We start from the raw sequence: 16,551 nt of genomic DNA, 5'->3' as shown, positions 1-16,551 counted from the left end.
TGGGGCCCTTGCCCATGTGCTGTGGGTCAAGCACTGTGCTAAGCAAGTAATGTGGACTATCTCATTCAGTCACAATGACGTTATGCATGAGGGACTATTATTGGACCCATTTTATGAGTTAAGGCAGAGGGGAAAAGCTTGTGACTGACTGCTGTCTCTCTCATCGGGTTTTAGGAAAGCTGCAGGCCCCATGATGTGGAGACTTGCCCTGGACCACATCAGTAACTGATGATGCAGCAGAAAGAGAGCCAGGGGTCCAACACAAATCCGAGGACTCCTTCCCTATGCTGCTACAACCTAGAAACATCACCTCGTCAGAAGAAAAAAACACAGATCCTATTCCACACAGCAAGATGTCAGTAAGTTCCAGTGTACTAAGGATTTAAGAGAAAAATGTCCTTTAAAAATTATATGAGTGGGGGCGGGGGGGTGGGCCACCTGGCAGGCTCAGTTGGAAGAGCATGCAACATTTGATCTCAGGGTTATAAGTTCGAGTCCCATGTTGTGTGCAGAGATTACTTAAAAATAAAATCTTAAAAAAAATTTTTTTTTTAATTATATAGGAGGTTCTCCTTTGATGTGGCATTCAGGAAATGAAATGAAAAAGGCAGGAAGGAGATTGCATAGCATGCTAAGAGCAGCTCTCTATAAGAGGTGTATCTGCCACCACTGTGCCCTTGGTTTACTGGTTTTGTTCCTCCTGATGTGTTAATGTCAATGTCCTCCTGCCAATGATATCATGGTTGATGCAGTAGCCGCATGGCTACTTTCCCATAACTCACATTCCTTTGCTAATGCTCCCACATCTCCATTTTCATTCCAAACGTGGTTTTTTTTTTTTTTTTTTTAAAGATTTTATTTACTCATTTGACAGAGAGAGACACAGCGAGAGAGGGAACACAAGCAGGGGGAGTGGGAGAGGGAGAAGCAGGCTCCCTGCTGAGCAGGGAGCCCAATGCAGGGCTCGATCCCAGGACCCTGAGATCATGACCTGAGCCGAAGGCAGACGCTTAACGACTGAGCCACCCAGGGTCCCCGTCCAAACGTGGTTTTTAAAAAGTCTTGGTCTTTAATGCTGCAGAGCCTGTACTAGGAAATAAATCTAAGTTACTCTATCTTTGAAGATATGTATCAATAGAATTGAATGTGTTTATGTGTGCGTGTCTTTTGTCTTTGTAAAGAAAGATATTTAATGTTAAAAAGGTTAATAGGAAGGTTATGGGTGGTTTTTCTTTTCTCTCATTTGCTTTATTGTATTTTATTGTATAGTGCAGGGGAAATATATTAAAAATATATTTTCACTGGCACTGCCACCCAAACCAAAGTAGAGTCTTCAGAAGTGCTGCATCCTTATAAAACCATTACAAGAGTCACATTCTTATTGCGCACCCTTCTCTGTGGAGGAATAGCTGATGTCTTTTCTAGCACCATCTGGTGGTGGCCTTGATTGGGACTTAATAGTCCAGAACCTGAGGCCCTGTTTAATAAAACACCCTTAATTGAACAAAGCTTGGTAGTGGTCATGGGTGAATGGTCCTTTGTTCTAGGCTTCTTGTCTTCCAAGGTCATCTACATTGTCGAATCACAAATCCTCCTGCCGCTCAAAAAAACTTGCCCCTCGGCACCTGACATTCAATCTGTGGGTCTGGTGCACTTGCTTAAAATCCCAGTATTAGAATCCTGTGGATTTCCCATCTCCCTTCATGCGCTGATGTCAGTTTGGGAAGCAGTTCCGTAACACCAGCTGAGGTTCCGTTTGAAGTTCGGAGACTAGGGAGAGGACTATGGCTTGAGCAAAGTGGATTTACACAGAGGCTGGCTGCCCGGGAGCAGTGACATGGGCGCCTGCAAGTTATAGGTTCATTTACTCTCGAATTCAATAAATATATATTGAGTCTTTCCCAGTGCTAAGTGCTGGACTATCCCCAAGGGATTCCAAAATGGTTACTAATACACAGGTCTGCCTTCGAGGAATTCAAAGTCTTGCAAGTGCAAGGATGTGGGAGCTGCATTTCATTGCACCCCTACTTCGGCCCACATAGGACTGTTGAGACAGGACATGCCAAGTGCTTAACAAAGAAGCTGAAACTTAGTAAATACTCAATAAACTGTAACTATTTTAATAAATCATTATTACTACAAATTTCACCGACAGAAGAAAGGAAGAAAATGAACATCTACTGAGCCCTTATCCTGTAGCAAGCAGGGTCCCACATGCGTTCACACTGTAGCCCTCTGGCTGAATGGGATGCAGCTGTATGTCAAAGTACCATTTCATCAAAAGGAGATAAAGGGCTGTCAGGCAGAAAAAGAGAGTGAGAGGGAGAGAGGAAAAAAAAAAGTCCTGCCTTCTTATAGTACAACAACCGAGGAATAGTTCTCTGAAATAAAATGTCTACCTCTCCTAAAAATATCTACATGGCAAATATGTTGCTGAGTCCTTCGCTGAAAGATGGAAAAGAAGAACTTCATGTGAAAGTGGTTATCACAGCGCTCAGCACTTGGTGAGTACTGGGGAAGAGGAGACTTCCCAGGTGAGAAGAGCAGGTTCTAGACGAGGAGCTCAGCAGGGAGGGTGAATGAGGCATCTTAGCACTCAAGGGGCTTAGCTAACAAGGAGAGTGTGCCAGACACACAATACCATATACATGAAAGAATATGCAATGTCTACCATGTGAGAGCGAGTCAGAGTGTGATGGGCACGCCTAGTGACGTGACAGGCATAGCAGCTTGCTTCGGGGGGTCAGAGAAAGCATCTTTGAGGAATAGGATGCAAGCAGCCTTCAAACAGATTAAAAAACAGATTTTTCAGAAGTGAGGTAACTATGTGGCAAAATCTCCGGCAATTGAAGACCTCTCTTGAGATTTATCTCATTTCTTTTTTTTTTTTTTAAAGATTTTATTTATTTATTTGACAGAGAGAGAGAGCGAGAGAGGGAACACAAGCAGGGGGAGTGGGAGAGGGAGAAGCAGGCTTCCCGCAGAGCAGGGAGCCCGATGTGGGACTCGATCCCAGGACCCTGGGACCATGACCTGAGCCGAAGGCAGACGCTTAACGACTGAGCCACCCAGGCGCCCCGATTTATCTCATTTCTAATACTTCTGAACTTCACATAGCATGAGTTGGGGAGAAATCACTACTTTAAAGCTTCTAGTAATTTTTATTTCTCTTTTGCAAAAACATTTCAGTTTTATTTTTGGTGGTGGTGGCTACAGTGGTGATTTCTAGTTACATAATGAGAAAGGCAAAATATTCCTTTGGAGCAAAAAAGGGCAAGTCCATCAGGAGTAAAACTGCTCTGCATAACTATATAAGGGATCATTTTCCTTGGAGGAGGGAGTTACATTTAGAGATAATTATTATGTTGATGGGAAGGAAGACCTGAGACTAATGGTGTCTCAGCTTTGTTCTAAACTTTTTGTGCTGATGGAAATGTTAGGTATTTTGCGTTAATACGTAGCCACTATCTACAGGTGGCTATTGAGCACTGGAAACATGGTTATTGAGAATGAGAAATAGAATTCTGAATTTAATTTAATTTAAATTAAAGCTACTTCCCACTAGATGGTGGCTACTGAATTAAGATGGCCCAGGTATGGAGAAAACAGGGTTATCTCTGTCACTGGGCCCAGAGACTAGGTTAAGGTCCTGGAATCCATCTGGGAGAGACATGATAAAAGGGGTTGCCACTGGGGGAAAGCAAGATAGACTCTGCCTCTGGGGGTTCAGGAGGGTGGTACCCAGAGGTACCCTGGGGAATGGGTCATAGCCTATGGACTTTTGGGGGCAGTGTTGTCCAGAACCAGTCCTTCAGCTTTGCTTCTCTGATCTGAACCCCCTTCATCAGTCTCTACGTTTTTAGAAAAGTCATGTTTGGTATTATAACCTAGACTCAGTTGTGCTTTAGGGAATTAAGAGAGAGACTATGTTGTATGGTTTAGCACTTTGGAACCTAAACAAGTTAGTAGAGTAAGGGCACTAGGTTACTCAAGTCTGAATCTCCAGCTCTAGCCCATAATAGAAGCTCTTTAAATGTTTGCTAGATTGAATTTAATTGAGAAAGGAAATCTCCAGATTATGTTTATCCATGGACATTGCTTTGCTCATTCACATGCTGAATCATGTTGACCTCTTATGTGGGCGGAGTCTAAGTCTGACACTTTCATTTTTCCACCAACAGGTTTAGCGGTTCACCTATCTAAAATAAAGTAACCTTGGGCGCCTGGGTGGCTCAGTCGTTAAGCGTCTGCCTTCGGCTCAGGTCATGATCCCAGGGTCCTGGGATCGAGTCCCACATCGGGCTCCCTGCTCTGCGGAAAGCCTGCTTCTCCCTCTCCCACTCCCCCTGCTTGTGTTCCTGCTCTCGCTATGTCTCTCTCTGTCAAAAAAATAAATAAAATCTAAAAAAAAATAAAAATAAAAAAATAAAATAAAGTAACCTTTCATGCGACTTAATCGAGTTCCGAATATGGCCCAGCACCTGCCAAAATCTTGTTCAAAACATCTGATATTTGAGAAAGGCAGTCCAATGGGCATGTGAACCAGTCAGTGATCTGTGACACACACGCCCAGTTCTATCAGATACAATTAGAACATCATCAAGCTAAGGGCCAGGTGCCTTCACAGACCAGATAGGCAGGACGGGGCACTTGGAATTGAGCCTTTTGAAATACAGTCATTAAAGGTATTGTCAATTATGAAACTCACTGTTCTTAATAGAAGAATTCACATGATAAAAATCATATTTTAGTTATTTCACATACACAAAAAATGGTCTCTATAGATAACTTTAAGATTTCCTTTGTCAAAAAATGAAAACTATTATCATCCATGCTTCCCTTTCCGCTACATATATCAAAGCCCTTACGGCCTAAATTTATTCTCCAGTTGTATTCACTGGTTCATTCCAGCTGCTTGGTAACATTTGCTTTTTCTGTTTCATCCTTAGATGTCTTAATTTGTACAACTTTAATCTGCAAACCACCTGAAATCCTTTTGGAAACAAACGAGGTACAACACTCAAACACATAAATCCCTAATTCCTCCCAGAGATCAAAACCAAAAAGTACTAAATGGCAGGACCTATATAAGGATATTTTATTCAATTATCTCCGCAAATGGGGAGTTGGATAATCATTACAGGAGAAAAGTCAATGACACGAGTGAAGATTAAGTTGGGTGGCCCATTATATTTGATGAAAAAAACCTCTGAGCCAGCAAAGTATTAATCTAGCTCAGTCAATAAAAGGAACTTTGCAGGCATGCACATACTGATTTGGCCTTCAGTTACTCCAGTGCAAAATGCTCCTTCCTGGAATGATAATCAGTAGCATCTCTGGTGTGTCTTAGTTACATCCTCTTCCCCAAGAGAGCTAGAATGATTTGCTAAGAGAGCAGGGGGTCACGCATCCATTCTGACAATGTCGATGCCATGTCAGCAGACTCCGTTCACGGGGTGAAGAATGCGAAAGCTGCCCTGCAGCAGGAAGCAGCCACCCCACTACTTCCCTGCAGTGGGCCCAGGAGGCTGCCCAGGTCTTCATGCAAGATCCAAAAGGAAATATTTGGGGTCTCTTCCATAGACATCGCAACATTATAATACACAAATCACAACAGACATCATCATAAAAATCAAGGGAAGGTGCAGTAAACAGGCAAGTGTGCTCTAAATGGGTGACGGGAATTGCAACTCAGAGGTACACATTTGCCATTGGCAAGGATCTGCCTTACTGCTGCATAAATTAGCTAGCCCTGCAGAGAAGCACAGAAAGCAATCTGTTCTGCTGTGTACTCCCTTCAGCGACACCATGTTTGTTTCTGCCTCGTATCTGCTTTGGAAGTGCATATCTACCAAATGCAGGAAATGATTCCAGAAGAGCTGTCCTTGCTTCTATTCCTCAGCTCTCTCTGTCCACAGGTAGCCATTGTCTAGGCCATGTCCTCAGCCCACAGAGAACTATGAGACTGTATCTGCCTTTCTCCAATGATCTGTCGCAGCCAGCGAGCAGAAACCACAGCCCCTAAGACAAGGGCTGCTGTTGGTTTTTAATTTACCTGTAACCACCTAACCCTTGCCTCGCTCAGACTCGGTTCCTGAGGCTTATGATCCGCAGCTAGCTCTTAGCAAGCAGGGCTTAATGAGCCTCCCTTCATTGTTCTGACCAGGTAAAATCTGTTCCCATCTGTGTTCTGGGGCGTCTTACTCTCCGAAGCTGTTCCAGCCACACCCCCGAGGGACGTGTGGTGCAGAAATTGCCCAATGAAACTGGGCAGGGAGAGGCCCCAGTCCCCAAGTGCAGATGCTGCGTTACTAGGTAATAGAATTGCTAGAGATTTGGAACCTAAAACGGGTTTCTTGAAGCTGTCTACAAAGACTAGTTCTTCTCAGACATCCAAAAGCAAGTCATCCATCACCAGCTGCAGAGGGGAGCCTTGTGTCGGGGTGTAAGGGACCGCGCAGGCCTCCCAAGAAGTACAATCAAATTACACCACAGTCTTCAGCTCAGAGTGCTGGTAGGCCTCATTAACTAGGGATGACTGGAGAAAACGCTTTTGTAAATCCGTAAAAAGTCTCAATTTTAACATATTTTAAACAAAAACACAATGTGATTATTTTAACCCACAGCAAGGTTAACAGCGAGGTGGGTCTGAGATCTCCATTGATCTTTAATCGATAAATAAGCATTCGTTTGTAATTAGCACGTTCATTGTTTTAATGTAAATGGATGGTTTGGAATTGCTCGAAGGAGTGTGAAAATACTGTAATTTGTCCTCTTAGATCCCTTAAACATTGCCCCAATCTTCTTATTTTCAGCAGCATCAGGAAGTTTCTGAACAATGGCGCAAAGACAAACCTCAAACGCTACCCTGACATAAATTTCCCAAATGTCCTAATTAGAAGATATGACTTAATGAGGTTTTCATTATACTGTGCATTACAGAAATAAAACCAGAAGAACGCATCTTCAAGACAAGAACTTCAGTTTTCGCAGTGACGTGCCCCTGTGCACGAGGCGCTTAACTTTGTCCTTCAAAATGTCAAATTAGGCTTCAGGTCAGCCATGTCACTGAATGCCAGGGACACGCACCGTGCAGGAATAACACGCTCTGCAGTGCCAGGAGCTGACGGGCGCTCCTGAGTCATTTAAACCGATCAAGGCTTTCAGCAAGCCGATGACAAGAGGGCAGGAAATAGCTTTTATATCAGTACAATCTGAGTTCTTACTAATTTTTATAGAACTAATGAGTTATAAGAAGAGAGGGAGAAATGAACACCTGGAGTCGCGTAAGGGAGACAGAAGGCTGGAGTGGCCGGGAGCTTTCCTATCCTGCCTTTCCTAATTTGTTGGCTCTGGGATCCTGGACCAGCCACTTCTTATTGCTAAGCTTTGGTTTCCTCTTCTCTAAAACATGGATAAATAACACTTTTCTTGATATTCGAATAAATGAGATAAACGTGCATAGCCTGGCATCTGCCACACAGGAGCGACCTCAAAGATGGTAGGACTTCTACTGCTGTTGCTAAAGCTAGTACTAGTATATGGCCTCTCTCCGATCTCATCTAACCCCATTTTCCTCCCACGAGTAAGGTTCTAGCAAAAACACCACCTCACACGCTATGCTCGAAATCCCAGTGCTGATGCTGTACTTGCCAACAACGTGTCGGGCCCTGTGCCCTTCTAATTCCCACAGTCACCCCCTGAGGGAGTGGTGATATTATTTTATTGTTATTATTCAATTTCATAATTCACACACCGTTTCATCTTATCAATGAGGAAACTGATGGACCCCAAGAAAATTTAAAGCCAAAATTGGAACCCAAGGAGTCTGAGTCCTGAGCCCACACTATCAGGCTACTCCTCTATCCTGCTTCCTCCTTCCTTTCTATTTCTATTTCTGATGATGAGGTGTCTCAGGATCAGGCCCAGCACCAGACTGGTGTTTACACTCAGAACAATACTACTCTGGACGGCTGGGCTGCTATCGAGGGATACACATGATACTGTAACTCCTTTCTCCAGGAATATGAACTTAGTTGGGGTACGGAAACTTGTGACTCATTATGAAAGTCTGTAGGGGACAGATGATAAAAGCAAAAGACGGTCTCTGTGTTTTGGGTTCTGAAGTTTGGATCTCATCCAGATATTTCACTCTCTTCTCATCTGCAAGGTCAAGACCCTGCTAGCTAAAGCACTCTTAGTGCCATCTGACCCATTTCTAACAGTCTCAGAAATTTCTACCCGGGGAAGGGTTTGTACTTTCCAGTTGTGATTCCTTGAATTGCATCTGCTACATTCACGTATATATGTATCCTCCCCTCCCCCCCCACCCATGATCATGGCTTATTTATCCTGTTAGGAAACAGGCACACCTGTATAAAAGCAAGAACATGCAGTAGGAGAAGTCGAAAATCACAGCTTTCGCTGACTAGTAGGTAGGACCTAGAGGTCAGCGGTCCCAAACCCCTCCTCCTGTCAGGCAAGGAGGGCTCAGAAGGCTTTCACATGCTTTCAGGGCGGGTCCTAGCGCCCTGCTCTTACCCTCGCAGTGAAGTCCACAGCAGCCGCTCGGTTTAACAGCAAAGTGGCTACGTTGATATTTCCATAGTGAGCAGCTATGTGGAGCGGAGTGAAGCCACTCTGCAAAGAAAACATAGCAGACATTCAATTGATTCCTGCTGGCCCCTTGTCCGACACGTTAATACCATAACCCTGCCCAAATCAAAGGGAGGAAGCAAAATATGCTGAGGTCCACATTCCATTCTGTACTAGGTTTCTTTCAATTAGTGCCAATTGTTCGTAGGGTTTCAAACAAACTCATAGGCAGAGGAATAGCCAGGAAGGAACCAAGGGTGCAGACTGAATAATTTTAGTAACTCGGTAGCAGAACTATACAGAAGCCAACGTTTCAAAACATCAAAATAGGGCTGACAAGAAAAATCTATTGCTTACAGAAGGTTTGATTAATACCACTGTCTTATTATCAATGATAGAATTGTCCATTGAAACTCTTTGTCGAAATTCAATTTGTTTAATATATTCAGTATGGAGTAAATGCCAATTTTAATGACAAAAGCAATTTTGGGGGAGAGAACTACAATTGGTCTTGTATAACGGGTGATTGCATTTTAGAAAGAATCCACAAGCTGGTCTCTTTATTAGCAAATGCCTATTCATTTCCTCTAGCTTAGTCATACCAAGGTCATTTTACTTCCTTAAAAAATGCTAAAACATGCAACGATTCACTTAGTCCCCAAAGATTGAAACCTTATAGGAGCTAGATGCATTTCTAGATTGTTAGCAAGCTTCTTAGCCATGCTAGCTATCTTACTGAGTCTTGTGGGGAGGGTGGGAATATTGGTACCATTCAGAGGTAACTTTCATTTTGCTGACACCACTGAGGCTAAGTGTCATGCAGAACTCTAAAGAATCAGTCCTGGAGGAGTAGAATGACAGGGTTGTCTGCAGCTTTAGGTAGAGCTGATAAGCATCTAAAGCATCAAAACTCTTCATCTCACCCAACTCTATTGCGACATCCTTCATTCTCAAGGATTCCTCATTCTTCCTTTCCAACACCAGGTTCAGCTGCAGAAAGCCCTGGTAATCAAACTACTATCTTCTCTGGCACATGCTACTTTGGGGGCGGGGACATAAAGCAGGTATCTAGCCTACAGAGGCGATGCAAAGAAGGAGGGAAAGAAATGAGGCAGCAGCACTAGGTAATGGGAAAATGATGATGCAGACAGAGATTATATGCATATGTTTATATATATATATATATATATACCTCTGTTGTTCTATTCACCACCATCTAGGTTAACACATTTGGAAGCAAAGAAGAGGAAAAAATGAACGGTTAGTTCGCTCTCGGTGACATGGACAGCAGCAAGCTCATGGCAGCTAAGTAATGAGGATGGAAGCTCTGGTGGGAGCACAAGAGGCACAGAAAGAAAGCTAGACCGAATGGAGGGCTACACAATGGCCTGTTCCAAATGCTACATTTCCTTCACAGAGACCTTCAGGTCATACATGTCAAGGCAATGGCAATGTTCGGCTGGGACTCTGGCTGCCGGCACGCTCTCTCCACAACTGATCAATACTCAGTGCATTGCCTCTCATCTCAGATACCAGCCAAAGGTTTATTTGTGCACATTGCGGTTAGCATTTTGTAATTTTCCACCCTGGTGTTTGAGCTGAAGTGTTGGATACGTTCAAAATATACGTTAGAAGGAAGGAAACTACCAGGTGCCTATAAATGGACCTCGGATGTGGCCTCCCTGTTAGCATGCATCAGGCAGCATGCACGGTTACCTCCTAGCTGGAAATGCTGAGGGGGCCGCGCCTTCAATCGGCTGACTTGGACACGTACTGTCCTTGCTCCCAGTGAGGTTAAGGCTTTGGGGTAAGCTTGCCAAAAGGGAGACCAGGCATTCTTACAGCGTGAGTGCTAGCGCAGGAGAGCGCATGGCCGGCTGCCCGCCTTCGCGCCTCACCTTTGACTCCACGTCTGCATTGTTGTCGCTCTGCAGCAGCAGGGCCGCGGCCTTCGTGTCATCTTTTCGGGCAGCGATGTGAAGAGCTGGAAGACGCACTTTTCCTTTAGTGTCATTCTCTAGCAGGAGGGAAACGACTTGATCGTGACCTTGTTGCAACGCTACCGCCAATGGTGTGAAGCCATCCTGCAAATAAATGGATGGGTCAAGACTGGCCCTAGCGGACATGTTCTTTTTGATTAACAAATAAGAATGCAACCGAGCGACCAATTTTTGTTTAAAGCTACCATATTCAAGTAGACAGATATGTGAAAAGACATATATATATGTATATGTCTATAAATACTTGTTTATATTTATATATTTACCAAAGCAGAAAATAATAAAAAAATTTGTAATAAGTTTTTGGGTTTTTTTTCTGTTAAAAAGTAATACACACTAACTGGGTAAATCTTGAAAATACACAAAAGTACTACATAAAGAGGAAAAAGATACCATAATTTCAATATCCAGAAAATAACTGCAGTGAAAACAATATTTCAGGTTAAATCCAGGTAAATTTTTCCAAGGATCTTATTTAATTAAGCTATAAAAATTTCCCCTGATATTTCAAAACTGGGGGAGAGGTCTGTCTGCTTCCTCATTGCACCTTGATGCCTAGCACATATCTGGTGGCCACTCTGTATATGTTAATTGGTGAACCATAGTAACCGCCATTTTAAGAAAGGTCTTTATGAAACACTCTTGGCTTCTCTGACCAATGAAGGGAGAAGACACAGGGATCATGCAAAATAGGACTAGAATAAATTGAGATACACACTCAGGTCTGTGCATTTTGAGCCTCCCCACCGTATTGCCCTGGGACTTGACAGAGAGAAGACAGCTACAGATTTTGCTGTGGTTAAGTAATCGGTGGATGATCTAAGGTTACTGACAGTGGAATAAACAGCATGGAGTAGAAAATCCTAAAACTGGCTCGAATTTGAATTCTTCTATGCTTTTATTGTCATGCACTCAAAAGAACATTTATAAATTATTTTTATTAGAGAACTGGCAAGTAAGGTACTTATTTTACTTGGGCATGATATTTTATATCGGTAAGCCTTGTGCTACAAGAAGAGGGCTACTCCAGTGGAAGGGTGTTCATACGGGAGAAAGAGAAAATCTAGTGACTTGCACACTAGTGTCTTCTTGGTCTTCCTAAAAGACCACTTTCATCATTTTTTTCCTTGCTGGAAAATCAGACAAGGGCTCCTACCATTTTTTTGACTGAATGCACATCAGTATATTTATATTTAAGGATGTGTAAAATATTGGCCCCAAACACCTAAGGGACACTATTGCCCACATTCTTCTCATATAAATCCTTTCCTGAGGAAAGGTCTCCTTATTAACTGCGGTGTGCAAACTATTTCTACGCTGGCTTCTATACTCATGCCATGCCCCCACCCTGCAATGTCCTCCGCCTCAATCACATATACAAATTCTGTCTATTCTTCATGCTTCGAGAACCAGCTGAAGTTCCATCTGCCCCTTTCAACTTTTCCAGGGAGACCCAATAGAGGGAAAGGATGATCATTAACGTAGCTAGAAGGACTTCCCCTGCAGCCTTAAGAAAGGCTGAAAACAACCAAGACATTACCAAAAGAACATCACAGGTTTACTCTTAAGGGCATGAAGTTTCGAATGCAATTTAATGTTATGAGAAAAATAATCTACATAGCTATGTAAATATATGACCTCATTTTCATAAAGATAAATATGTGCGTTATGTACATATACCAAAAGGTCTTAAGGAGTAAATAAAATGTTATCTCTAGGGAAAATTAACAGTGGCTTTTTCTTCTTTTTGCTTTTCACTTTACTTTCTCATTTATGTAATCTATTACTATTACAAAACAAAAGAAAAATATATTTTTTAAAGGACAGAATGGTCAAAGGAAAATTGTGTATTAAGAGTGAACGTGAAACCTGGACAAAATGTAAGGGGTAAAAATGATAGCCCGCTTCTGGTTCTGAATCAAAACTAAATGGCTATATTTTCTGCTAATATGAACTTTTAAGCCCATAGGGCCTATACATAAAGGAAACTACTTTGCACCAGAAAATAAACTGCAACAGAGACCACAGCACCCACAAGAATGTGCTTCCTGCAATAAGCCAATTAAAGAGACAAAGATACCAGCTCTAAGGTGTCAATAGCTAAAATTAGTAGCTCCCGATTTTGGCTCCAAACCCAGTTTAAACAGTTTGGTTCTCTCTGTGCAGTTATTCTTAAAAGAAAAATACATGGGGCACTGGGGTGGCTCAGTCAGTTAAGCAGCCAACTCTTGATTTCAGGCTCAGGTTATGATTTCAGGATCCTGAGATCCAGCCTCGAGTCAGGAGGGGAATCTCCCTGCACTCAGTGGGGAATCTGCCCGAGATTCCCTCCCTCTGCCCCTCCCCCTGCTTGTCTGCTCTCTCTAAAAGAAATACATAAATCTTTAAAAAAAAAAGAAGAAGAAGAAAAATACAAGCCAAAAGGAAACATGACAGAAGCTCCATGAGAACCTCCATGCCTTGTGGAGTATCTGGAACATAATGGGTGCTTAATAATTACTTGTGGGGAGGGCGCCTGGGTGGCTCAGTTGGTTAAGCGACTGCCTTCGGCTCAGGTCATGATCCCGGAGTCCTGGGATCGAGTCCCACATCAGGCTCCCGGCTCAGCGGGTAGCCTGCTTCTCCCTCTGACCCTATCCCCTCTCATGCTGTTTCTCTCTCTCTCTCTCTCTCTCAAATAAATAAATAAATAAAATCTTTAAAAAAAAAAATTACTTGTGGGGTAAATGAACAAATGCTTTAACCTAATGCTTCAGAATCTTAATTAGTAAAAGAAGGAAGATATATATATATATAGATATATATATATATGGAAAAGATAGGGTATACAGTACATAGTTAATACAGAAAAGGTTTTAAAAACCACAATCAGGCCAAGGACATAGCAGTAAGTTGGACTTACCTGCTTCTAAAGGAGAGATACTTAGTGATCTGTACATCACAGTCTAAAAAGACTACCTTCTCCTTCACAGGCCAAGAAAGTACTCTGAAATCACTTTCATTGGGATATTTATATTATTTAGTATTTCCATCAAAAAATGGGAATGGGGCGCCTGGGTGGCTCAGTTGGTTAAGAGACTGCCTTCGGCTCAGGTCATGATCCTGGAGTCCTGGGATCGAGTCCCGCATCGGGCTCCCTGCTCGGCAGGGAGTCTGCTTCTCCCTCTGACCCTCCTCCCTCTCATGCTCTCTGTCTCTCATTCTCTCTGTCTCAAATAAATAAATAAAATCTTTAAAAAAAAAAAAATGGGAATGGATTTTTCTCTTATCCAACAAGTAAGCACTGCTCTATGCCTACCAAATGTGTGTTTTCTTATCGACCAGTAGTTACTTCTTACCTACCCTTAAGAATATTATCACAAAAACAATACATTCTCATGATAAAAATCTTCAACAGTATGAAAGGGTATAAAGTGAAAAATCTCCCTCCCACTGCTCAGAATAAACCACTGAGAACAATATGGATATTTTCTTCTATCAGCATCTATAATCTTGCCTCATTTTTGACAATGCTGAATAGCATTTTATTGTGTGAGTATCACAATATTATTAAACAGGTTTCCTACTGGTGCATATTTAGGTTCGTTCCAGTTCTTAAAAAATTGTTCATACTAATTCTGTTGATGAACTTCTTGTATACTGTTTTTGTATCCCCCTCTAATATATCTGTAATGTAAATTCTTAGAAGAAACAGAATTGCTAAGTAAAAAGGTACATAAACACTAACTTTTGACAGTTACTGTTAAATGTTCTGCAAAAGTGTTGCAACCAGTGATCAACTTTACCACCACTGTAGGAAAGCTCCCATTTCTTCTACTCTTCAAATTCTTTTTCTCAACTCCAGGGCGAAAGACTGGATCTCATTTTTTAACTGATTAATAAATTAATATTTCTTTGACTATGAGTGAAGATGTGATATTTTCATACATTTATGGTCATTTGTGTTTCTTTTTGTGCGAACTGCCTCTTCATTTATTTAGTGGTTTCCCCAGAAGGCACAATCTCAAAAGCTGGGTGAGGTTATATGCAATTCCTCTATCACGATCTTTCTTGTGCCATTTGGAAAACATGTCAGAATTTAAGAAGAGCAGTATTATGACAGGGATAATCCTGCATCTGTTTTCATTATTTTGTTAAAAATAGAGAATACTCAAATGTTGATCTTTTAATATTAGCAATATAGTTCTAATGATACACTTCACAAGGGAGCACAATCTTCCATCCAGTTTAGTTTAAAAAATAAACTGTATTACGTTAGGACAGTCCCAACGACTTAAGTAACTTTTTATTTTAAAACAACTCTTCTATTCAAGACTGCAAAAATTTCTTCACTACCATGTTTATGTAACACTTAAAAACATATAATAGTTTTGTTGAAAAGTGTGAATTAAATCTAGTTAACTATGTAAATTCAATCATTATAATTATGCTAACTTATATTTGGAAAAAACAGTTTTCAAACCTGTACTACAAACATGTTTCAAAAACAGTGGTTGACTTTGAGGCAAAATTATAAGAAACGGAAAAGTGTTCTAAAGCAAATATGTAGATATTAAACAAATAGCTCAATTATAAGGTAGAGCCAGGCATTTAAGAGCAGAAAAGGTATCTGTGCAATGGAAGATTCTTTAAAAATTGAAAATAGACTTTCTAGTGTATTTCATAAACATTGAAGAATCCTCACATTAATATATGACTGTAACTAAACTCTAGTGGGACAAATTTTCCATGCTATAACTCCAGGCTTACAAAATGTCCTGCACCCATGTGAACTTACCCACAGGAAGAACCAACATGTCTTACCTCTGTGGCTAGGCTCTGGCTTGCACCATTGTCAAGAAGAAACTTGACAACTTCGAGGTGGTTTTCCTGGGCTGCCATATACAATGGCGTGAAACCATTCTGCAAAAGAAGAAATGAAATGTTTCTGTGTTTGTCTGTGGCTTTATTATAGGGCCAATCTAGTTTTCCATGGTACTGATATTATATGTTCCAGAAAATGCTTGTGTATAATAATTTTAATGATACTTTAATGCAGATATTCATATTTATTAAAAAGCCTAAGCATGATAGTTTAACCAGAATTTATAAGTGTATTTCAAAATTATAGTTTATAATTTATAACTTGAGTATAGTTCATAGCTAATAGTGTATAATTCACACCTATCCACTTTAGATAAATAAGTACATTTGTTTAATCATCAGCCTCTTACTGAGCACCTACCAGGAGTAAAGAATTTTCCTAGATGATATGAGGATATGAAGAAAAATACATTTGGTCATTGTCCCAATGAGTTTTTTCCCCCATACCAATAATTACCTACTTTAAATAAAAGGTTTAATACTTTCACATAAAATTAAGAGTCTGAAATATTTCCTAATTTGGAAGGAATTTATATTAATTTTAAGGAGCTTCAAACTCACCACAGGTGACGTGACTTGGAGCAAAGGAAAGAATATCAATATGCAAAAGGGTATATACTTCAATTTCAAAACAGAATTCAATTAGTAGTTGATTTTTTGTAAGTTTCCTGCCTTGCATTTTTTTTTTTAGCAAAGATGTGGTAGTTTCATGTTCAGAATACACACATATGCATTCATATGTACATATATGTACACACACACTATGTATAGGTATGTATTTATGTTTGTCTGAAATGTGGCCAACTGCCAAAGAACCTGGATTCAAGTACATGAATGTGTACATTGCATCTTAAGCTTTTTATTAAAATATGTTGCTTGGGTGTCTGGGTGGCTCAGTCCATTAAGCATCTGCTTTAGGCTCAAGTCATGATCCCAGGGTCCTGGGATCGAGCTCTGCACTAGGCTCCCTGCTCCACGGGAAGCCTGCTTCTCCCTCTCCCGCTCCCCCTGCTTGTGTTCCCTCTCTCACTGTGTCTCTCTGTGTCAAATAAATAAATAAAATCTTTTAAAAAAATATGTTGCATATGTATGA

The 16,551-nt window shown here is 41.2% G+C and overlaps 1 protein-coding gene across 1 annotated transcript in view; it reads right to left on the bottom strand.

Moving 5' to 3' along the window:
• The window catches only part of LOC102733751 (uncharacterized), a 105,421-nt gene extending 89,902 nt beyond the window's left edge, over positions 1-15,519 (bottom strand). Inside the window, exons 1-4 of the mRNA XM_081824216.1 lie at positions 15,399-15,519; positions 10,494-10,679; positions 9,788-9,811; positions 8,542-8,640 (exon numbers count right to left, since the gene is read on the bottom strand). Coding sequence (XP_081680342.1) covers positions 8,542-8,640; positions 9,788-9,811; positions 10,494-10,679; positions 15,399-15,476 — 387 coding nt within the window. The 5' untranslated portion in view covers positions 15,477-15,519. The remainder of the gene's footprint in view (positions 1-8,541; positions 8,641-9,787; positions 9,812-10,493; positions 10,680-15,398) is intronic.
• Positions 15,520-16,551: the final 1,032 nt, after the last annotated feature.

Source organism: Leptonychotes weddellii, chromosome 6 (assembly GCF_054177405.1).
Source record: "Leptonychotes weddellii isolate Sample4059 chromosome 6, ASM5417740v2, whole genome shotgun sequence".
Taxonomy (NCBI): domain Eukaryota; kingdom Metazoa; phylum Chordata; class Mammalia; order Carnivora; family Phocidae; genus Leptonychotes; species Leptonychotes weddellii.
This window is presented reverse-complemented; position numbering and strand designations above follow the sequence as displayed.